Source organism: Cucurbita pepo, chromosome LG12, assembly GCF_002806865.2.
Source record: "Cucurbita pepo subsp. pepo cultivar mu-cu-16 chromosome LG12, ASM280686v2, whole genome shotgun sequence".
Classification (NCBI taxonomy): Eukaryota; Viridiplantae; Streptophyta; class Magnoliopsida; order Cucurbitales; family Cucurbitaceae; genus Cucurbita; species Cucurbita pepo.
The window spans coordinates 1,691,817-1,716,283 of record NC_036649.1 but is presented as its reverse complement, the minus strand read 5'-3'; the positions used below and the strand labels follow the sequence as shown (position 1 = coordinate 1,716,283).

Below are 24,467 nucleotides of genomic sequence, written 5' to 3'. Positions count from 1 at the left end.
GTTGTTTTCTTATAATTTTTTTTAGGATTACGATAATATGAAGAAAAAAAAATCATTGTTTACCATAAAACGAATATTTAAAAACTATATGAACCCCATAAAATAAAATAATATATTATAGTACCGTGTCGAATAATAACTAGAACTATTATCTTATAATTAGAAAATTTCACATTTTTACTCACCTAACCTGAAGCCCAACAGCCAAATGCCTTCTTGCAAGTTGTCATAAATAAAACATATATATATATAAAAGGGACGTTTCAAATACTCAGTGTTGTTTTTCACCCACCTAACCTAAACTCAACCCTAATGGCTAAATGCTTTCTACAAGTTGTCACATATATATATATATATATATATATATATATATATATATAAAGGATTATATAAAAATGAAACGAATAAATAGGGAAGAAAAGAAGACATGATAATGACAAGGGAAAGGAGACAAGGAAGGGTTACCTAAACAGCACCATTGAGAAAACATACTGATTGGTATAACGTGCGACTCCAAATTTCAACCAACACACCTAATTCACAGTCAGTGTGCATCACATGCACAAGGAATCAGATTTCATGTTTGCCCATTTGCACCCCCCATGTGCCACCAAAATTACTCTCTTCACTCAGTAACAAAAATCTTAGGGCTCAGATAAAAGGACTACAAAGAGAAAAAAATGACTCATAGTTTGTCAATTATAATGAAAATTTCTAACTCTATCCAACCTTGCACCTAATGCAGGCTTAAATCACACAAAAGGGTTCGATATCTAAAACTATAGCATTTATACCCAAATTTCAAAAGATGTCCGTGAGAATATTTGTTAAAACCGTCACACCTAAATGGTGTGAAAGTATATATAATCAAATAAATTACAAGGATATGGAAAGAGCAATAAATGGATACAAGATATATGCCTATAATAAAAGGGCAAGTTTGATATCTATGGTAAGCCGTAATGGAAAACAAATATCTCGATGCCTATAATAAAAGATCAAATAGGATATATACAGAAAACTATAATTCATATTAAGCAGGAAACCAACAGCCAAATNAAAAAAAAGTACAAATGATCTGAATTTCACCAGTGATGGTTCAACTGAAAGAAGATCAACTAAAAGTACTATTTTCCATGTACTCAGAAAAATGAAATTAACAAAAAGGAAACATCCGGGATGTAATGAATCAAGTACAAGTAGAAGTGGAACTTTTGCAGTTTCGGAGTCAATGTAAGTGCAGATAGAAGGCATGAAGTGATAGGGCAGTGAGAAGAAGAAGGGAATTTGAATAGGGAGGCAGGGGTTTAGGGGCTGCGAAGGAACCTGGTAGCCCAAATGGGGAAAGGGCAGAGGAATCAGGGCCAGGAGCCTCGAACTCGTCTGGATTTGGAGGGCTGGGGTTGGAAGGAATGGTGGGAATCGAACCAGATGCAGAAGGAATGCTACCGCCTGAAGAAGGCAATAATGGAGCAATATCAGGGGAGAGTTCTTGAAAAGAGGAGCTGAGTTTTGGATTGGGTAGAGATGGTAAAGCAAGCAAAGGTGAGGCCATGAATGCCATAATGACTGCTGCACAATACCAAAAGGAGGCCATTCTAATGATGATGAAATCACTCAACTCTCTCTCTCACTCTCACTGGAGGGTGTGTAGTCTAATATATTTGTGAACATCGAAGGGAGGTATTATTATTTTATTGTGTTATTTACAATAAATAAGTAAATAACCATTGCCTTTACCAAGCTGCCGGGGATTATGGTTTTAGGGACTTTGTTTTAAATGATGACGTGGGACCTTTGAAATGGGAGAATGGAGAAGCCAGGTAGGACAAATTCCACGTGGATGATGGTAAGTGGATGTTGTGGAGGGTAACAGGTTGTAATGTTTGGGGATGGGACAAAAGATTGGACTTTTTTGCTGCGGCTTGTTTGGTAGCTGACGATTCCTCTTTAACCCGTGACATTGGTTCTCCTTAATTTACGATAATTGAGATCCTAAAAGTCCAGTCCAATTGATCATAACTTTACCAAACTATGAATTTCACTAGTCACTCCAACTACTACGCCCTCTTGATTCTAATCACTCGAATTTCAATGATTAATCCCACTTCTCAAACTTGTGCAGAATCAGCAGAATCAGCAGAATCAGCAGACAGTGAGGAAGAAAACAATTAAACCAATTTTAGTTGAAAGATCAAGCAGAGATGCACAAAAGCTTTGCCAAATTGGACCTGAAAAAATGTTAGGGGATGTGATGATACATTTGAAATGCCAAAAAGAAATTGGCTTGCAATTGTATTTCAGAGAGCACCGAGCAAAATCTCCAACATAGGGATGGGATGTTCAAGGTTTTAATTTTTTCGAACTCAATCAGACTAACTTAGGAATGGGATCTAGTGGCAAGTGTTTTGAGTGGATGGAACGCTTTGTCTTTCCTCATGGACTAAATTGACTCTTTCAACAAGTTAGAGCTCAGATTTTGTTAATGGATCTAATCTGTACCATTAATATGTTTTTGTTCTTGTTTCTTAAGAGCAACACCAAGGGAATGTGAACTTATCTCTTAACGGTAGTGATTCCATGACCTTTTCTGTAAAATCTTAACACACGTAGGAACAGTCATTTCAAGGCTCTATTAAGGGGCAGAAAAGAGAGCGACCAACATATACTCATTGTGGTTTTCCATTCCGTAAGTACAAGGTTATCTTCCTAGTTGTAAGCAGAGAAAAAATCTGCACATAATCAAACATGGAAGAACGCCACGCCTGTCAATCAAGCTATAGACGGTGGTTCAATCGCTTAATGAATACGACAACCTCTACTAACAAAATAAACTCCTTTTCATCTACTTTATGACCCATAAGTAGATTATAGATCTCCTTTCCTTTCAATAGTGAGAAAAAAAATTATACCTCTCCCAAGGTTTTTGGTTGCTCAATTTTTCCTTCCTTCTCACCGAACTAAGTTTCAACCAAGTTAAGCATTCTGTTGGTTGCAGTCAGATGCATTGATAAGATCGAGTACAAATAAGATGGAAATATGGGGAAAATATAGTAATGCTCGTTAAAATATACTCAACAAGAAGGTTAGGGTTTCTTTAGGACTTCTCTCCCGCGGCAGAGCTTGCCATTGTAAAAATTCTTTGTGATCGCATCTATTTATAATTGGCCTTTTAAAAAACTTGAAGCAAATAATGTCTTCCTCACTATTGATCGGTTGAGGAGATTATGTGGATCTAGCCTTAGGTTTTCCTATATGGAGTCATGAGGGGCATCCCTTGGTTTCTAACGTTCACAAATCCATCTGTGGTTTAAAAGAAAACTGGCTATTGGTTCTAAAAATTTCCTTTTTCTTTTGTGCTGTTTCTGTTCCTGGTTTTAAACAATTTATAAGCGCAACATTCCTTCGTCACTAAGTGTTGATCCTTTTCTAAAAACTTTTTGTCAGTAAATGCCATTGATATTTCAATTAATGGATCTGGTGAGAGTGGCCCAAAACAATGGAAGCTTCAAATGAGCAGATCAAGCTTGAGGATCTTGGTAGTTTGAAACTTTACTGGGATTTGATCTCATGGAGGTATGTATCTTTCAAAACGTTATTAGACACTTCACCTATTTGATTCTGATTTATGATATTTTTGGGCTGTAAGCCCCCTCATGGGATCCTAAAATTCAGTAAAGTTCTTTTGAAGGTGTTGTTCTTAGTGATGCTTCTTCGTATAGGCATTTAGTTGGAAGACTTCTCTCTATTTGACAGTATCACGACCAGAGGGAGTCGAGATTAAACCTAATGTATGTTGCCTCTTGATTGGACTCTAGCAAAACCACCCAATGTGAATTGTGCATACACTTTTTAGTTTCACTTTAAACATTCCATCTGTTATTTCGCTAATGTCAAATACTGTTTATACATTCTAAGGCCGTTGGACTTTAATGTATGGATTCAAAGGATGAGATTCATTGAAAGATCTAGGTTGTTCCATGGAAGTCATATAGAATTATCTGGTGTGTTTGAAGCAAATGTATGGAGGAGAAAAGACAACACAAATTCAATTGCATTGAAAACTCTTTAGAAAAGTGTGAACCTAAGTTTGTAGTTTTCTAAAGAGTTTACAATATAATTGAAATTGTTTCTTCTCAAATAAGTTTTGTTTGATTATTTCATTATGGATATCCATCGCAGACTTCTAACAGATTGATAGTTGAATCGAGCAGATAATTCGGTAGCACATTTTTCTTCTTAACAGAAATATCAAAAGATTTTTGTCGGGAAACGGAGAAAAGCTGTAAGAGTACCTGACACCGCATGCTCGATTCCTATAGCTCATAAGGTCCCCTCCATTAAAGTACCCCAGCAGGACCAAACCTGATCATATTTGACGAGAGCTTTCCTCTCCGGTTGAGCAGAGGAACAATAGCGGAAAGCAAAACTCGGAGTTATCCAACATAACCTGGTAAGGATTAGGAAGCCAGAGTTGATGAAAATGAATAGTTGCAAGCTGTTTCAATCGAGCATGAGCTTTTATATGACAGCGCAACATAAAATGCAAAACTGAGAACATTAGAAACATACAAAAATTTAGCTCAATCCGGTTATATAAGGGATCAATAACCTGACCTGCGATTAGTGGAGGATCAGACAGCCAGTTCATGAAGCGCAACTGTTCCCGCAGAAACCTCAAACATTCAAATTCCAGCTTGTATACAATGCACAATCAAAAGTTCAACAAGTCAGAGATGAAACAAATTCAGCAGTCTCTAATGGTGATTACTTTTCCGGATTTTAAGTACAAACTCCTCGGAGCAAAAAAGTGAAACGTTACCGAAAAGTGAGACCTATTAATTTGCTTCGTGCAGAATTTTGTTCATCCGCTAAACATCAACGCACTTAATCCCTAATTATTCGATCATCTGATCCTTCCATTATATATAGTCTACAAAAGCACAGTTTAGAATATTAAAACTAGTTCCGCCATTGACTGCACAATTAGCAGAGTACAGCAGAGAAATTTGCGGATTGACTTAAAATAAAGCTCGAAAAACGTTACCAAAATTGTCCGCCACCAATGGAATTGACGAAGATATGATACTCGCTCAACATTGCCTCCGTTCTCTTTGCCAAGGTTCAGAATGCAGAGGACCACGATTTGAACAGATAAACCACAGCGAATGAAGAAAATGAATGAAAAGCTTCACAAAACTTGATTCAGAGAAACAGAAACGATACAATAGGAAGAATAAAATCTTCACAAATCGTGATTCGAATTTGGCCATGGATCGGAGAAGGAAGAAGTGAAGAACAATAGAGTAGGCGGGAACAAAAAGGCGAAAATTGAAATTACGAAGTCGATGGCGGTTTCGTAAGAATTTTGCCATACATGCTCCTCCTTGGAAACAAAATAATGGTAAATTTTGTTTTTTCTGATATTTATACTCTTCAAATTTTTAGTTTATTTTTCATTTTAGTCCTTAATTTTTTAGATATTTCATTTTGTCTCTAAATTTTCATATATTACACTTTTTTCCGAATTTTTTTGTTGATGCTCACCTGACATTAAATTTTAGTTCATTAATTTTCAATAATTATGAATTTAGTTTTGTTTTAATTAGCTGTAATAATGACGACAAAATTAGTGAAGAATAATTAATTATAAATCTTTTAAATTGATTAATGGTCTATTCAGTAACAAATGAATGTTTGTTTTATCAGTTTTATCTGTTATATTGAAGAATGAAATTAGCTATTATGTAATAATTAAATCCGACTAAATTTAGCTTAGTTCTCCGAGCTGCCTCCTCTTTTTGTCTTTGAATCAATCCGAGCTCACGATATTGTTTTTCTTCCTTCCGCTACAGCTCCAGAGCTAATCGTCGTGCCTCTTCTTTTTGTCTCTGAATCAACTCGAGCTCACAATATTGTTTTTCTTCCTTTCGCTACAGCTCCAGAGCTAATCGTTGCTTAGCTTTTTCTACCCTTCTCCTATTCTCTTCCAACGTTTTATCTAGCTCTTCTCTCTCTTTCCGTGCTTGTTCTTCTTTTTATCTTGTACCAGTAAGAGCGGCTTCTTTCTCCTTTCTATCTTGTATCAGTAAGAGCGGCTTCTTTCTCCTTTCTATCTTGTACCAGTAAGAGCGGCTTCTTTCTCTTTCTATCTTGTACCAGTAAGAGCGGCTTCTTTCTCTTTCTATCTTGTACCAGTAAGAGCGGCTTCTTTCTCTTTCTCGAGCTGCACATCAACATCATCAAACAACTTCTTGCGACCTTCCTCTATTCACCTCTGTATTTCTAATTTAGTCTCTTTAGAGTTTAGCCTTTCTTCAACATGCTTCTGAATTCATTCTTCCATCCAACTAGCTGCATCTTCTTCTAACTTCTTTTCGCCGTCACAGGTGACCTTCTTCTCTTTTATCTCCTCTGCTTTTGCTACCTCTGTCGCCACATTCTAGACCTCCAAGTCTTATCTTCTATTTTCAAACATTTGTCAACCAATGGCTTCATCTTTGCATGAACAGAGAACATGCGATTCGCCATCATTTGTATGTTCATTATCAGGCCCCTTTGTTCAGGCCCCTTTGTTGATGATAGATTCTGTAGGTTCCTTCTTTGATTAAGATCACCAAGCGCTAAGCTGCCCTATGCTTAACAAATTGTTGGTGAGATTGGGGACGTAGTAGACATTTGTCACGGTGATACCTCCAACTTCAAATCTGACACTGCCTCTTCCTTCAACTGCCAATTTTGAGCTATTTCCCAACCTAGCAGTGTGTTTGAAACTTTCGTCAAGCTCAACGAACCATGTTTTGTACCATGTCATATGATTTGAGGACCCGGAATCGAGAAACTAAATGTCTTCTCTTTCAACTTTACTTTTCTTTGTGTACGCCATCAATAGCAGTTCTTCCTCGTCAAATTCAGCTTCTTTTTCTAAGCCCGGACATTCAAATTGGTAATGTCCTTGCTTTCCACATCGAAAACAGTTGATGGTCGACTGGTTCACAGAAGATCTACCTCTTCCTCGTCTTCTAGAGTAACCTCTTCCTCTCTGAAATGTCCCTCTGCCTCTTCCTTGTCCATACCTTGGTACATTCTCCACCTGCACAACCTGCTCTTCACTCCTCTTATCAATCACCTTTTGTTCATGTACAAACAAAGATGCCTGTAATTCATAGACTGTTAATTGGTCAATGTTCTTGGATTCTTCAATTGAGCATACTACGAAGTTGAATTTATCGGTGAGTTATGTCTACTGCTAATGACATGAGGAATTGCGGAGAAAAATACTCAAAAACACCTTCTACTGCTTTCACCTTTGAAAAACACTCAGAAACACCTTCTTTTGCTTTCACCTCTGAAAAACACTCAGAAACACCTTCTCCTGCTTTCACCTCTGAAAAACACTCAGAAACACCTTCTACTGCTTTCACCTCTGAAAAACACTCAGAAACACCTTCTCCTTCTCCTGCTTTCACCTCTGAAAAATACTCAGAAACACCTTCTCCTGCTTTCACCTCTTAAAAATACTCAGAAACACCTTCTCCTGCTTTCATCTCTACACAATCGCACTTTTGAAGGCAGCGGACTAGCGATTGTGCGACACTCACTTTTCAACGACAAGTGACACCTTCTCCTGCTTTCATCTCTACACAATCGCACTTTTGAAGGCAGCGGACTAGCGATTGTGCGACACTCACTTTTCAACGACAAGTGACACCTTCTCCTGCTTTCATCTCTACACAATCGCACTTTTGAAGGCAGCGGACTAGCGATTGTGCGACACTCACTTTTCAACGACAAGTGACACCTTCTCCTGCTTTCATCTCTACACAATCGCACTTTTGAAGGCAGCGGACTAGCGATTGTGCGACACTCACTTTTCAACGACAAGTGACACCTTCTCCTGCTTTCATCTCTACACAATCGCACTTTTGAAGGCAGCGGACTAGCGATTGTGCGACACTCACTTTTCAACGACAAGTGAGCTCAGCCAATTTATTCTTGCGTCGCCTACGGTCAAGCGACGTATGATCGAGCCTCTAGCCTCGATTTTAAAGGAAGGTTTTAGAAAACGAGGAGAGAGAGAGATTTTTGAAAGAGACGTTATATAGGCAAGCAAGAGAGAGATAACAACGGCTTAGCATCGACTTAGCATATATAACCTTGGGTAGGGGGATAGAAAAATACTCAGAAACACCTCCTGCTCTCCTCTGAAAAATACTCAGAAACTTCTCCTGCTTTCATCTCTAAAGTTTCGAATGAAACACCTTCTCCTACTTTCATCTCTAAAGTTTCGAATGTTCTGCGAAGTCGTTGTAGCTGGGCTCGCTTCACTCTAGCATTTCCTTGATACTTAGTTTCATTGAATCCCACAATTGCTTGGAAGTATCCTTTTGAATGATAGTTTTTAGAATACTCTTATCAATGAATTGAAAGAGATAAGTCTTTGCTTTGAGATCTTTGAGCCTTGCTTCATCGATTTTTTTTTTTGTTGGGCTGCTGATAAGATAAGGAATCAACTACAAGGGGAATAAGATTCGGATTACCTTGTTGATCGAATATCTCAAGGCAAGAACACTTGATTGAGATTCGAATCACTCCACAAGCAAGATCGATCATGTCTAGCTTGAATGACTCTTGTTGATCAAATATCTCAAACACTTGTTTGAGATTCGAATCACTCCACAAGCAAGATTGATCATGTCGAGCTTGAATGATTCTACATGCAATCTAAACTACATAGAATTGCAAAGAAACTTAGCCATTGGCTAAAGAAAAGCACAAATGCTTCTTTTTATATATTCCAAGTCTACCTTACAAATACAACATACATGGCTTTATATAGCCTCAAAATGAAACTATTAAAGGCATTCCAAAAGTTGTAACATTCATACTTAATGGCCATAATTAGCCATTATGTAAATGTAACCTAAAGTAAATAAAATGTCTTAAAATACAATAACTCTAAATTACTCTAAATTGTAACCCACCCAAAATTTACAACAATCAAACTTCATTCTTCTTCAATGTAGCATGAATTGAAACATCTTTTTGATAATTTTGACAACCTTTTCTTCACATCTTCATTGAAGTATATTGTATGATTGATGTCTCTTGGTTCATATCAGCTGCTCTTAGTGCTTCATTTCCTTTTGGTTCCTCGAAACCAGATTGAATAGCACTCCAATATTCCTTGAAACGCAAGAGATTTTCCATGACCAAACTCCAATGCTCGTAGTCTCCATCAAATTTAGGAACACATAGTGTTGCAAAGCTTCCTAAATCACTTGCCATTTGTTCAGTGTTTTTCCTCCGAACACTCAATTTTGTATATTTCTTCCCTCAGGTCCAATTAAGTTATGATACCATAATGTTAGGAATAGAGGGGAAAAACTGGAAAGATGAGAAGAATGAATGAGGAGAAATCTAATCAAATTGACTATTATATAGCGTTGCCGAATCAAATCTAAGACTAAATCTGTTAGACCAAATCAAATCTAATTCAAATAACCAAATCAAATCTAATCTAAATAACTAAATCAAATCTAATCGTCAGTTCTCGAGACGTATTGAGTCATGTAACCTTAGATTATCGACTATCGGGTGGAAATAATTATGAAAATGAGTGAAACTACGACCTAAATGTTCAACGTGTCACTTTTTTGCGTGTATTGAAACTCAACCATATAAAGTTATAAACTAAGAATGTTCACGAGGTGAGGCGGGGCGAGACATTTAAATCCTCATCCCGAAAAATCCCTGGTTTAGTTCTCCCATAATCGGGAAAGATTCTTATTATTTTATTTACAAATTAATATTATTTATTATATGAACAAACCGAAGTTATTAGTGTAATTTAAATAATATATGATTAATATGCAGACAGATTGTGTTCAAACATTAATCTAAATGATCTAGAGTATATGGATAAAGTTGATTTGTTTTATTTTGATTATATTATTTATACAACATATTATGTAATTATTATAAAAAATTTAATTAAAATCGTTCCTGAAGAGACATGTGAATGGAGGTATCCTATATAATGTTGGACTATAAGATATTTAACTATTAATTGATACAATTGGTATTTCACACGATAGACTATATATAATTCAGTCTTAATCATTACCGAGTTACGAACTCGTGCTCATGGGAGCTTGTACTTTGACTTGCATGAGCGATAATGACTGTTGTAGCCGGGTCAACATGCTTACGATTTTGTTACTCGACCAAATAGGAAGGTGAGATTGCAATCTCGTGATCATAAATTCATTATTTTTTTTATAAAATATAAGTAGACGAGTAGTTCCTTGAAGTAACTAATTCAATACTCGAATAACGAGACTCCACCTTCTTATCGGCTCGAAAGAAATTTGATTTATTGCTCGATTGTAAACAAATTGTCTGTTGAACTATAGATCCACATGTATTTTTTAAAAAAATTAATTTTTTTTTGAAAATTTTAAAGAGTGTATTAATAAAATAAATTGAATGGTACTTTTTTTAATTTTGTTGAAAATTTAAGGTACTTTTCAGATATTGTTAGAAGTACAGGGGTGTAATTGAAATTTTTTAAAGTTTTAAGGGTGTAATTGAAAATTTTGAAAGTTTTAAGGGTGTTATTGTAGTATTTTCTACCATTATAGGCAAATAGGTAATTTAACATACTTATAAGGGATGTTTTAGTAATTTCACGTTGAAAAACAATCATTTATTTTCATTTAATCAGCGAGCGTAGAAGGAGAAGAATCGCGAATGAAAGCAATCGATACCGTAGAAATTGCATCGAATCTCTCAGGCGAAGAAGCCCTCACTGTAAACGTTATAACATTGAGCACTTCCAAAAATCACCAGAGAAATTCATTCATTCACTGCAAAATCCCTTTGTTCATCTTCCGATGCCCAAACTCCGCGTTGCCCTCAAAGTTTTCTGCTCCTTCAGCTCTGTGTTTTTGTTGCTATTCAACTGACAAAAAAGCACCAGTAAGCACCTATTTTGTTTCATTTCGTTTTTCTTCTTCCTCGAAATTTCTATTTATGAACATGTTTGGGAGGTTTTGTTTGAATCGCTTCATCTAATCGTCTTCTCTAAATTTCTGCTGATTTTGTGGTTATGTTCTGTTTGGAATTTTACCTTTTGACTAACATGGATTCAATGGCGTTTTTGAAGTTCATTTGTTTCTTAAATGTGAGTTTTGCTTAATTTAAGCTTGAGTTAGGGTTTTACTACGTTGATTTTGCTGATAGTTTCGTCAGCTCTCTACTAATTTTCCTTGTGAACTCGTGAAATGTGAGAATCGTAGCCGTATGGAGTTTGGACCTATTGACGGGTTTTGCGATGAAGGCGTAAAATTGTTTATTGCATTGGTCACCATATCAAGGCGTAGAGATGTGAGGTGGTTCCATGCATTCCCTTTGAACTCTAATGGAGTGATGGTTGGATTTTGTAGGACGGATTGTGGAAGTGAATGTGTATATTTACCGAGCAATCTGCATTTATTATTTTTCATTTATTTATAAATATGCATTTTATTTTTCAAATCGCTTGATGGCTATCAAACTAGCATATTTAAATTTAGCTGTTTTTGTGTGCGTATCTCAACTAATTTTATGAGATAGTTGCCTAACAACACGAGAGTGCCTGCCCTTTCTTTCACGCTGGCCAGGACGAGAAAGGATATAATGGTGCATTGAAAGATCCAACAGTCAAAAGGGAAACCGAAGGGGGGTTCTAAAAAGCAAGAATCGGCTCCCCTTATGAGAATATAACCGGTCCCATCTCTCTCCAAACCTAACGTGGTAGTTCCCCATCATAGGGCTTTCTATCTGTAGATTGAGGCATTACAAATAACCACTTGCTAAGTGTCAAATGGTTTTTTGAGTGCATTTAATCAATCGATGCTATTCACTGACTCCCACTGGGTGTAAATCGACTGGGTTCCAAACCTCACCCTTGAGAAAAAGATATTGAACTTCATTTCTTTCTGTCATTCTGTTAGTACAAGGATCCCCGCTAAGCATCCATGGCTGAATGGTTAAAGCGCTCGGGTGCCACGGAATGGGCGAAGATCACCAGAGAGCAAGGCCAGATCTTCTGCATTTGTTAATCAGGAAACTCTTAGGATTTTAATTTTCTAAGAGTTGGGCATATGATATTTGGTAATTTGGTTAGGATGGGACAAAGGGAGAGTGCAAGGAGCGAGACAATAAATAGTTGGGTAGCTTGGGAGAGGATCAGAACTCTTGAAGTTTGAAAGACTTGTATCCATCCTTGCACAGCTCTAGTAAGTAGTATTCATCTCTTCACATCACCAATCGAGCACAAATTACAAGGTCTAAAGTTTAAATCCTCCTTTTCTTTTTCGACTGCAGTTTCTCTTATCTTTTATCCAAATGGATAGTCTTTTTGTGTTTCCTTTGGAATGGAGTGGTGAGGGTTTTCCTATTTCTTTTGTAATTTCATACCAACAATGAAAGAAACAATTTTAGCTAAGTTTTGAAGAAAAAGAGTTCCTGATTGAACTCAATTGGCGTCGAAATACCTCCCTAGGCACGCCAATGGGATAGAAAGTTTAGTATATTCCTGTTTCAGGTTGTTCAATTCTAACACCCAACCCAACCCAACACTTATATGTTTGGGTAGGGTTGGATTGGGTTGCCCACTTGCTACAATTATGGAAAACCAGACACGAAACAAAGACACTAAATGAATTGGGATGGGGTATCAAAAGGACATTGAAGATACGACAAAGAGAGGCAGCAATGAGGAGACAACGAAGATATCAAATGCGAACGTTGGAGAGTCACAATGAAGAGAGAGATTTGGAGAGCTAAATTGAGACACCCATATCACCCACATCACCCCTATCAACCTTAGATTGCATGTATATGCACTTTTCCTTCTCTTTAGGGTTGTAGCTGTGCATCATTTGTGGAGGAATATCAGAAGATCTTGACCATATTATTTGGAGTTGTTAGTTTGCTCAATCTATTTAGTCTCATTTTGAAGTCTTTTAGAGTTTCTATGGCTTTAACAAAATGGTAGGGCTATGTTGAGAAGGCTCTGCCACATCCACCCTCTAGGATAAGGGCAAAATTCTTTGGCAAGTTTGTTTTCTTATTTGCCGTTTTACGGGACATTTGGATTCAAATAATAGAATTTTGGAAGGGTAGAGAGGTTCTGGAGGAGATTTGGTATATCATTAGGTTTTCTTGTGGGCTTTGGTTTCTAATGTTTTCTGTAATCATTAGTTACGTTATTCTCTTGGATTGGAGTCTCTTTTATGCAGTTTTCGGGCTCTTTTTTTGTTTGTTCTTGTGTAACATTTTCTTTTTTCTTAATGAATGCTCGGTTTCTTATTAAAAATTGCTCCGATAAGCCAATTTCAATCACATTATAAGGGACCTTTAATGAAAGGCTATTTTCATTGAGATAGGACAATAGTGTAAGGGGTATCACTATTTGAAATGGTGGTGCCTCCCCTACAAGAACTCTCAAATGAAGTGTTGGGATGAAGATTCCTGAATGGGTTGAAAACTAGCGTAAGGATAATTGCAAGGTGAAAGAGAATGTTGGAGAGAGTGATGAAATAGGGGGGCTGTCATTGAACTTGATTGTTGAAATCCGCCATCAGCCTATGCACAACGCACGACCCCAAGCTACTCCATTTAGTATTGGCCTCATTGGTCTGATTTGTGGCTGGAGCAATAGTTTGCATCTTGATTTATTTGAGCGGTCCTACATAGATTTGGAAGAGCTTGTGCTCGAAACGTACCATAGAATCTTGAACAAGGAGACGTCCTTGATTGTTTCTTAGATTCTTTTTCTTTTGTAGTTGTGTCTTCATGTAAATTCCGTCTCCTTTCAATGGCCTATTGATTAAATGCACTTCTTTTCTTTTGGAAAAGCCTTTTGTATTCTGATTTGGTTCGGCGCTTCACGTTCCTCCCCTCTTTTCTAATTTCATATCATCTATGAAATTATTTTTCATCATCATCATCATCATTATTATTTGTAAGACTACTGTTTTGATCCTATAGTTTTTTAAATTAGACAAATTCTAGCTTTTTCTTCTTTTTTTGGGTGTAAGGATGCATAATTATCTTATCATTAAAATATTTGGCGAATACTTGGAATGATTTGTGTCTCAACTTGATTTGCATGCTTATAAAGAATCGAACATCTTTCCACTTACCAGGCATTGTTCCTTAATAAATTGATCTTCCATGTGCTTAAAATTTATTAACTGGTTCATCTCGTTTCGAACTGTAGCAACCAAATTGATTTGAGGTCTGTGTGCGCGGGGCATGGTTTGGAAGTACCAAGTGGTTTTTCCAAAGTTGCAGGGTAACTTCGTGCGGAGAATAATGCAAGCATTGTGCTATCATGTAAAAGTTAATTTACACTGCATTTCCATATTTGAGTCAATTGAATGAGGCTGGGCTGATCATTGTATGAGTTATGGATTGCAACAAAGATGAAGCCATTAAAGCAAGGGAGATTGCTGAGAAGAAGATGGAAAGCAAAGATTTCACGGGGGCTCGTAAGCTTGTTCTCAAGGCTCAACAGCTAAATCCGGACGCAGAGAATATTTCGCAAATGCTCATGGTTTGTGATGTGCATTGTGCGGCAGAGAAGAAGCTTTTAGGGAATGAGATGGATTGGTATGCCATCCTTCAGATCGAGCAAACAGCAAATGAGGCGACGATTAGGAAGCAATATCGGAAGTATGCTCTTCTACTTCATCCTGATAAAAACAAATTTATTGGTGCGGAAGCTGCTTTCAAGTTGGTTGGTGAAGCTCAACGAGTGCTGTTGGACCAAGAGAAACGCCGATTGCATGATATGAGACGCAGACCAGCTATACCGTATCAACCTCCACATAGAGCTGCTCCATCCTTTAATGTCGGGGTTCAAGCTAATTTCAGAAGCAACTTTACGAGCTTCATTCCTCAGCATCAGCCGCCTCAACAGCAAGGACACTCAGGGTTCAGTCATAATCGCGCGACGTTTTGGACTGTCTGTCCATTTTGTTCAGTGAGGTACCAGTACTATAAAGAAGTGGTTAATAGATCACTATGCTGTCAGAATTGCAAGAAGCCCTTTGTTGCATATGATATGGAACTACAAGGGGCTCACCCTCAACCCATGTCGAACTTGAACCAGACATCATTTTTCCAGCAGCAGAGTTCCTTCAATCACAAGGCTGATACAGGACGCCCGGGAAACTCTCAGTCTGACAAGCGTCGGAGGACACGCAGCACCTCGGCTGCTGCTTCAGAAAAATTCACTGGTAAAAAGAAAAGGAAGCAGACTTCTGAATCTAGTGAGAGTTTTGATACGGGAACCAGCTCCGATCAAGAGGAAAATGTTGTTACTGATGAAGATAGCAGAAAGGATGTTGGTTGCTCGGGAGAGCAACGTCAGCGTAGATCGGTTCGAAGCAGGCAGAAGGTTTCTTACAATGAGAATGTAAGTGATGATGACAACGATGACTTTGTGATCACTCCAAAAAAATCAAAGAGAAGAAAATCATCAATCGTTTCTGACGACGACGTTGAAGAAGTATATGTAGATGGGGCATCTAAAATCAATAACCATTACAGATCTGTTGATTTGGATGCTGATCGGAAGGAAGTAAATAAGCAAGAAAATCATTGCTCTGAACGGAATTTATCGAATAGAAACAAGGGAAGTAAGAAGGCGAGTCATAAAGAAACGGCAGATAAGGATGTTTCTCAGGGAAGCACGGAGTCAGCTGGTGATCCCAAGTGTAATTTTCTTTCATGTTCTGATCCCGATTTCCATGATTTTGATAAACTGCGGAATCGAGAATGTTTTGCTCTCGGGCAGATCTGGGCTATGTATGATGATATTGATACTATGCCTAGATTCTATGCTTGGATCAAGAAAGTGTTTCCTTCTGGATTCAAGGTCCAAATCACTTGGCTCGAGCCAGAAGTAACCGATGATGGCCGAAGAAAATGTGTCGATAAAGAAATGCCAATTTCCTGTGGTGAGTTTGTTTTCGGAGCAACTGAAACCATGACAGATTGTGGTTCGATGTTTTCTCATGTTGTTTCCTGGGACAAAGGCTGTCGTAAAGACAGTTTCAAGATTTATCCAAGGAAAGGGGAAATTTGGGCTCTCTTCAAGAACTGGGATGAGAACAGTAACTGTGATTCCAATAGCCGATACGAGTATGAGTTTGTTGAGACATTATCGGAATTTACCGAAGAAGCTGGTGTCGATGTTGCATTCTTAGCTAAGGTGAAAGGCTTTTCGTGTCTCTTTTGTCGAACAGTCAAGGAAGGAGGAAAACCAGTTAGAGTCCCTGCAGCTGAGTTGTTCAGATTTTCGCATCGGATTCCTTCGTTTCCACTCACCGGTGACGAACGAGAGGATGTTCCAGAAGATTCTTTGGAACTTGACCCAGCTGCTCTTCCCCCCAATGTTCCTGAAATTGTGATCCCTGTGCAATTAAAAGAGATGGCCGCTGCTGCTGATATTAAGACAGGTCTCCGGTCTGAGAGCGATGATGCTAATGTACCTGTAGCTTCGTCGGGCGAGGCTTATGAGATTCCAGATCCTGAATTTCACAACTTCGACGTTGACAAATCTTCTGAGAAGTTCAGCATTGGTCAGGTCTGGGCACTGTACAGTGACGAGGATGCCTTGCCGAGGTACTATGGTCTGATCAAGAAGATAACTCGTGAACCACGGTTCGAAGTGAAGTTGACGTGGCTCGAGTCCTCATCCCTGCCAAATGACACTATCGAATGGCACGATAAAGGCATGCTGATTCCTTGTGGGAGATTTAGAACTCAAAGGAGAACTACCATGCACTGCTGCACTTCCACCGATCCCTTTTCACATCTGGTTAGAACTGATTCTGCTCCTAACAGTGGCTTCTCCATCTTCCCTAGAACTGGTGAAGTTTGGGCATTATACAAGAACTGGACTCCTGAAATCAGATCTTCAGATTTAGAAAAATGTGAATACGATATAGCAGAAGTCATCGACGACGACGATTCACATAAAGAAGTTATGGTCTTGAAACGCGTCGATGGCCATAACTCGATCTTCAAGGCTCAAACCAAAAACGATGGTTCCACACTCACTATGACAATTCCTCAAGCCGAGCTTCTACGATTCTCTCATCAGATACCTGCTTTTCGGTTGACAGACGAGCTGGGTGGTAGCTTGAGAGGTTGCTTGGAACTTGACCCTGCCGCTTTACCAATATATTATTTTTCTTGACTCGATTAGGCAGGACGATATCGACACTGTAGGCAGCGATGCCATTGTATACCTCTGTATCTAATAGCCCCAACCCGAGCCTTTGGACGGAAAACCGAACCTTTTTTGGAGAAAACCTTGGCAAACCTCAACTTGTTTAGATGAGAAATCTGTGCTGGTTTGGATCTACGCTGGAAAACCAAGCTTTTTATGCTTCACTTTCCAAAGGTGTGTGCTTGGATCTTGATCTTACTGGCTTTGGTAAAAAGATAAGTTTCCCACTCATAATTACTTTGTTTGTGCATAAAATTTCAATTATCATTGTGAATCAACCACCTATTTTGGTATGTAGACTCATTTGCCAAGGACAAGATGATGAATTTCTTCACTTACCAAATTTAAATTTTCAAATTTTACCTCCACTATTTACTTTTTACTTCTCATTTGAATTCCAAATGGTTGGTGAGTAAATTTCTTAGAAGAATGATTACTAGTAGTAGTTATTTGTATCGGAAGTCGTTCCATTCGATCGTCTTACTGTTTGGACGTGTTGGTGTGCGTCTCGACTATTCTAATTATGTAACTACTTGATAAGTTAGGAGGACGTTAAATTTTTGGCAGATGACCTAACTTCGAATCCCACCTGAATTTCTTCTTACTCGGGTATATGCTATCAAAGCTATTGTTGTTGCCTAATTGCTTTTAGCTTATAACGTTATTTTCTTACCAATTATTTTTAACATATTTTCTCGCTCACGTTTTCTAGAACATTTCTCTTAAACGTGACTCGAGGCTTGAGCATATGTCGACACTATCCATAAAATCTGAATTTTTCATGGCTGACTTGTGTCATTAGGTTAGAATAAGTGTTGTACAATCACTGTCTCGTTGTCGCAAGAGTGTGATTTAGCTCGAAAAATTAATCCTCAATTAAGATTCTCCCCGTCCTTGTCCTTGCCCATTCTTTGTTAAAAAACTATATTGAAATTTAGATTTTTTAAAATTATATTATATATTTTCTTATAAAATATTATTAAATTTAATAGGTTGCTTATGGTAATTATTTATTAAAAAATTTATTTCAAATAACTTTGAATTTCCACGTGTGTTGCTAAAAATCGGAAAAAATTAAAAATTAAATTAATTGAATTAAAGGTTTGACAGCTGTCGGTCCTCTATGGCAAAGAGTAACGGTTCGCTGACTAAGAGGTTTGGGTATATTTTTCAAATTTATTTTTTCATTTTTTTATTAGGAAAACTGACCTTTTTTCATCTTGGAACTCGATTCTCTTCGGTGAAACCCTCACTCTCACTCTATTTTTCCCTCCAAAACCCTCACGGTCCCTTTCATCTTCCCGCCATATCTTTCACATTCCAATCCTACTTCTTAAGCCCTCTTCCGATTCGCTTCTCCGGCGCCGACAAACTATCTCCGGCTTCGCTCCCCCGGCGGCAGAAGAATTGAAAATGACTCCCTTCTGGAGTGATCGCGTGGACATTGATTGTACGGATACCGAAGTCTTTGACGGCCATCTTTCACCGCCTACATGTTCTGGTAAACGATTTAGATTTCCGTATCATTTCCTTTTAAAGTGATCGATGTTTTGAAAGGTCGGTCTTGATGTTCTGTTCATTGAGTTTCTGAAGTCGCTGGAACTTTCCGTGAGCCTTTTTTTTTTTTTTTTTTTTTTTTTTTTTTTNTTTTTTTTCACTGTAGGAACCACCGATTAATCGTGTATTCTCATTTGTGATTTATGAAGTTTTATATTCTGGATGATTTTTCTTGGGAATCGACTGAGTTCATGCAGTTCTTGGATTCCACAGCAGAGTTCTCGTATTCACCTCTTACTGAAGTTAAAATTCAATTTGATGATAGGCTAAAATTGACTCTTTCGATTATCAAGCATGGGATAAGTTTTTTCCTTGAACTTCTAGCTAAATCAAATTCAACTAGCTTCTCATAATGTAGAGTGATTATGCTGTCTGTGACTGGAAACTGTTATACTTTTCACCTTGATTTATCTTGTGGTTCGGGTAACACAGGTGAGGAAGCCGATAAAGCTGCGTGTTCTTCAAGAACAGTTGACTTTTATGATGACATGTTTAAAACTCAAGTAGTGAATCCTGTAAGTAATGAGTTTGAAACTCAATTAGTGGATCCCCTTGGAGAAACTCAAGTGTTCGATGTTGCGCGTGAAACCCAAATCTCGAGTCTCGGTGGTGAAACCCAGGAACTTGATGATCCCATTCCTGATTGTGTCAAGAATATGAACTTTGACACTCAAATATTGAATGATTCTGATGGTGAAGAGGCTGGTGATTGCTATGATGATGAAGGAACAGAGACAACTGAAATTAATCTCGATCTATCCGGCGATGAATCAGCCCAAAGTTATGATCAAATGACCTCTCTCCGTGGACATGATGCGCGGAAAGATTTAGAGGTACTACGAGACACGTTGCCTGATAAAAAATGTAATTCAGGTATTATTCTTTTGTTCGTTTGTACTAGATGCAAATATTTTTTGTGGCTTTCAATACGAGTGGAGTTCGAACAAGTTTTAATTTAGTTCGTTTCGTGCTCGTCGTGTGGTTTAAGTATATTACGGCAGAGTTCCCTGTTTTCAGAATGTTATGTCTATAGTTTTTAGTATATTCGTGCTCGTCGTTGAATAATGTAATTACAATGAGGATAGAAGAGAAAAGTGAATCTATAGTTTTTGTTGAGCTGATAAAAGTGCTCTTGAGATGTTTATTTGTTGCAAATGATTATTTTTTCATTCTAGGATTACAGTTGAAAAAACAATGAGTCTAAAATCAATTTTCTTTTCGTTCACCTTTTCAGGACCCACACGACTTGCTTCGACTCGTGCAGCCTCATTGCGTGCCTCTGGTTTAGCAGCCCGTAGTTCTGCCATGAACACTAGAAGCCCCCGGTCTTCTTCTGTAATGATTGACAAGAGTATAGAAAAATCATCCTTAAAAGGTTATCACGTTGATTGGCAGAGTGATTTTGGGCAATTCTGTGAGATTGATGGAGATTCAGGTAACATTAAGTGCAGAGCTTCGATTCGTGTGGCTTCATTGCGTGCCTCTGGTTTAGCAGCTCGTTGTTCTGCCATGCAGACTAGAAACCCCACGCATTCGGTTATGATCGACAAGGATGTAGGAAAATCATCCTTAAAAGATAATCATGTTGAGCGGCAGGCCGATCTTAAGTGCAGGGCTGGCAGTTCAGCAGCGAGAAAGCTTTTTGCTGATGATTATATACCTGTTGGAGATTTAGGAGATCTCGACACAAGCCATGATGTCAGTGACGTTGACCTGCATCGTTTGACTGCATGTGATGGTGATCAGTTGGCAGGGTTAAGCTATGTCGACTCTCAAGAACCAGGGGATTTGACTCAAGACAATGCTCTTGATTTTGTTGAAAAGTTTCTTAAAGATAATTCTATGGAGTTTGATCAAGGAGGAGGAACCCATAAATTGGACGCTATGGTGCAACCGAAGTCTGTTCCTAACACGAAAGGACAATATAATCTGGCTAACATTGTTAATTGTATGAGAACAGTTGGAGAATCGAGAGCTTTTGACTGGGACGATAGTCGAGAAGATGAAGGAGGTGGAGATCTTTTCTGCAGAAGGAAGGAAGAGTTCTTCACCGAACCTCAAAATTTGAAAGGAAAACGAGTAGACTTGAATGGTGACTGGGAAGAATGTTTAAGTACAAAAAATATGAAATCGAGGTTATTTTGTTCTGATTCACGTCTAGAGTTGAGTAAAGGAAACGAGAACGAGTCATTCCGAGACGCCTACGTCAAATGCAAAATGAACCTATCCAATAAGTTGGATCAGCAGAATGATGGCGAAGCATGTTCGGGAGAGTTGGAAGATGATGGCGTCGATGATCAACAAGAAGTCTCTAATGTGGGTTTCGATACACAGATGGCAGCTGAGGCAATGGAAGCATTATTCCATGATGAGAGTATCCATAAGTTAGTTCATAATAATGGTCCAAAGGACTCTTTCAGAGGTTCTCCTTCTGGAAAGCCAGACTCGAGCTCAAAATCAAGGCGATCTGCTAGGGGACATGCTTCTAGTTCTCGGGTTGCCCCTAGGCAGTCGAGAAAAAGAAACCAGAAGTTTTCTGGAACTCTCAGGAACGTGTGTGGAACCGAGACTGTGAAATTGTCGGAACGGAGTAAGAAAAGAGACGCTGATGGAATTGGCCGTGACTCTAGTAATGGATGTAACACGGTTCAGAAGCAGCTTTTACGTGGAAAAATCGTTGAGGTTTCACCTGTTGCACATCGAACGAGGAATTCGATGATGCTAAATCAATCGAAAAAGGCTAAGATTACATCTGGTGAACGTGAGCGGTCGGTTACAAAGGTAGGTTCATCAATCAAGAAAAGTTGTGGTGATAGAGCCAATAGGGATTCTAAAGCAAAGAGAACAAAATCTTTAGAGGCTGCATCCGAGATTCTCGAAACAAAGTCGAAAGGCTCTGAAAATCGAGCAAAACGCTCCATAGGAGAGCGAAAATCGTGTGATATTTTTGTTGGTCCGCTAAGTCTGTCGGAAGATTTACTTGGACGAACTATGAATAAGCGCAAGAGGTCGTGTAACATGAAGAAAACACGATCATCACCTCGTTTAACCGAGAACTTGGAAAGACCAACCATTGGTAGATTGTCCATTGAAGATTCAAACAGGCCAAATTCTGTTCAGCAGTTAAAGAAAAAAAACGATGGATGTTCGGTTTCTTCTATTGTAAACACTACGGTCGATACATTTCCGAGTAAAAGGCATAAACCATCCGACACAGTTTGTGCTACTCCGCCCGATAACTGTAGGACGCCTAGAAATGCTGCATCACCTGTTTGTATGGGCAGTGAATATTACAAACAATCATGCAAAAAGGGCCTCTCGAAACCAAGTCTTTTGAAAGAACTTCGTGATTTAACTGCTCCGGGTTTTGTGTCGGGATCATTTCGTACTGAATCGAGGAAGAGAAAAGATATGAATGACGTTCGAGTCTTGTATAGCCAACACCTTGATGAGGACATAATCAAACAGCAAAAGAAGGTAAGTTTCAGTTCTTATACTCTTTTACCTTCTGCCAGGTGGTTATGGTTATGGTTATTTCAACTTATAACTCATTATTGATGATCTTTCAGACGTTGACTCGCCTAGGGGTTACCGTCGTATCGTCCATGACCGAGGCAACACATTTCATTGCCGATAAATTCGTACGTACGAGGAATATGTTAGAAGCCATTGCTCGGGGTAAGCTTGTCGTGACACACCTATGGATTGAGAGTTGTGGACAGGCAAGCTGCTTCATCGACGAAAAGAATTACCTCCTACGAGACGCCAAGAAGGAGAAGGAATTTGGCTTTAGCATGCCAGGTTCTTTGGCATGTGCTCGCCAGCGTCCTCTTCTCGAGGTGATTTCGATATCATTGTTTAACCATGTGCTGTTTTTCGCTCGCCATTACCCTTCTCTAGTTTTCACAATGGTAAGCTCCACAGGGTCGACGCGTGTTGATTACTCCAAATACAAAGCCTGGGAAAGACGTCGTTTCGAGATTGGTCAAGGCAGTAAAGGGTCAGGTATGTTGTGATTTTGATCCCTTTTCTTCGACGCATCACGTGTCGTTCATCTGCGCTGCACGTGTTCATACACATTCTTTTGCTAATGTTGGTTGTGATGTTATCAGGCAGTAGAAAGAATCGGGAGGTCTATGGTGAAGGATGATCAAATTTCAGATGATTTGTTGGTTTTGTCGTGCGAAGAAGATTACAATATGTGCATGTCTTTTCTTCAAAAAGGTTGGTTCAAGCCTTTCCTCATTTAGTTTATACCATCAATGAAGTCTAGTGGGTTATTATTTTTTTATTTTTTATTTTAAATAAAATTATTAAAATTGAAAAGAAGAAAGACGGGTTCGTCACGTGACAAATTGTGGCTAGACGACTAGGTGGGTTGGAAAAAGATGGGTGAAACTCGGGATGTGACCATTTATTTTTCTTCCTTTTTTTTAAAAAAATGTATATTTTGTATGCAGGCGTCTCGGTGTATAGTTCTGAGTTGTTACTTAATGGGATCGTAACTCAGAGGCTTGAATTTGAAAGGTCGGATCTTCTATCATTGAGTAAATTTCATATAAATAATTCATAATTTTTTTTTATTCATTTAGTTTTAGTATAAAAATAATTTTATTTTGAAGTTTGAATTAGTTCGAGAATTTTTATATCATTGATTCGTAACACAAATTAGCCTTTGGAAATCGAATGGATCTTGAAAATTTCTTTCTAATAGAACGTTTGGGATTCGTTTGATATAATTTTCGAAGTTCTTTTTTAAAATGTTATTAGAAAGTCATTTTAAATGAATTCTCAAATATCATTTGATGCTCGTGTCCTAATATTGTTGAAGGATTATGCAGGCATCGTCTTTTTGCAGATCATGTCAAGAGGACTCGTTCGACGATATGGCTCAAGAAAGATGGAAATAAGTTCTATTCTGTTACCAAACGTCGATAACTTTGTTACATAATCGTCTCGCAGTGTATATTATATAGTTTTGATGTGCTCTATGTATTAGATTTCATAGTTTAATGTAAATGCTTAGGCGCTAATAGGGTAAGTGCATGTTATAATTTTATTTATTTATCTTATTATCATAAGGTTATGCAAAATGCAATTATATTTTTATTTATTTTATTATCGAGTAACTTAATGTAATGATGCGATTTATATATTTATATATTAAGGTCTTATGTGATATTAATTGGGAAATTTTAAATTCTTGTGTCTTTTTTTATTTCGTTAACTTTGTGTTAAACTTATGCCAACGAATTTATATATAATTACTTGATCCAGTTACATGGCTGATTTGAATTATTACATTATTTTTGCTATGTTCATCATTTAAAACTAATTTTAATTGTATAGAAATGCAAATGCAAATATTAAAGTGATTATACGAAAATTGCTTTTAATAAATATTCAATTATTCATAATATTTTGAACTTTACAATTTTTTTTTTTGTTAAAATAAAAGATGAAGAATTAAAAATGTTATTTAAGATTATACAAAAGATTAAGATTTTTATAATTTATTTCTTCTGATAAATCATCTAGGTAATTAATTTTTATGCCCGTAAATAATATTAAAAAGATAAAATGAAAACATTTCAATATTTAGGAATATAATTTAACATTT

At 37.7% G+C, this 24,467-nt stretch overlaps 3 protein-coding genes and 1 long non-coding RNA gene across 5 annotated transcripts; 2 read left to right on the top strand and 2 right to left on the bottom strand.

The window, feature by feature from the left end:
* Window positions 1-419: 419 nt before the first annotated feature.
* LOC111806638 lies at window positions 420-4,914 on the bottom strand. Its single transcript, XR_002816849.1, has 3 exons — window positions 4,618-4,914; window positions 4,296-4,450; window positions 420-533 (listed from the first exon to the last, which is right to left on the bottom strand). It is a non-coding gene; the product is annotated as an uncharacterized LOC111806638 (long non-coding RNA).
* On the bottom strand, window positions 1,115-2,044 carry LOC111806637 (classical arabinogalactan protein 25-like). The gene has a single exon (XM_023692015.1). The coding sequence runs from the start codon at window positions 1,595-1,597 to the stop codon at window positions 1,229-1,231; it is 369 nt and encodes a 122-aa protein (XP_023547783.1). The 5' UTR covers window positions 1,598-2,044; the 3' UTR covers window positions 1,115-1,228.
* A 5,822-nt stretch (window positions 4,915-10,736) lies between the features above and the next one.
* LOC111806985 lies at window positions 10,737-17,658 on the top strand. Its single transcript, XM_023692542.1, has 2 exons — window positions 10,737-10,980; window positions 14,270-17,658. The coding sequence occupies exon 2, from the start codon at window positions 14,459-14,461 to the stop codon at window positions 17,255-17,257; it is 2,799 nt and encodes a 932-aa protein (XP_023548310.1). The 5' UTR covers window positions 10,737-10,980; window positions 14,270-14,458; the 3' UTR covers window positions 17,258-17,658.
* Window positions 17,659-18,500: 842 nt separating this feature from the next.
* Window positions 18,501-23,952, top strand: LOC111807065. Of its 2 annotated transcripts, XM_023692635.1 has the most exons (8): window positions 18,501-18,791; window positions 19,280-19,720; window positions 20,082-22,324; window positions 22,417-22,686; window positions 22,772-22,852; window positions 22,960-23,071; window positions 23,308-23,374; window positions 23,689-23,952. In XM_023692635.1, exons 1-8 carry the CDS (start codon window positions 18,704-18,706, stop codon window positions 23,783-23,785), a joined length of 3,399 nt encoding a protein of 1,132 aa, XP_023548403.1. In that variant the 5' UTR covers window positions 18,501-18,703; the 3' UTR covers window positions 23,786-23,952. The 2 variants fall into 2 exon arrangements, with proteins under 2 accessions (XP_023548403.1, XP_023548404.1); XM_023692636.1 differs by lacking the exon at window positions 18,501-18,791 and having other exon boundaries at window positions 19,593-19,680.
* The last annotated feature ends 515 nt before the right edge of the window (window positions 23,953-24,467 follow it).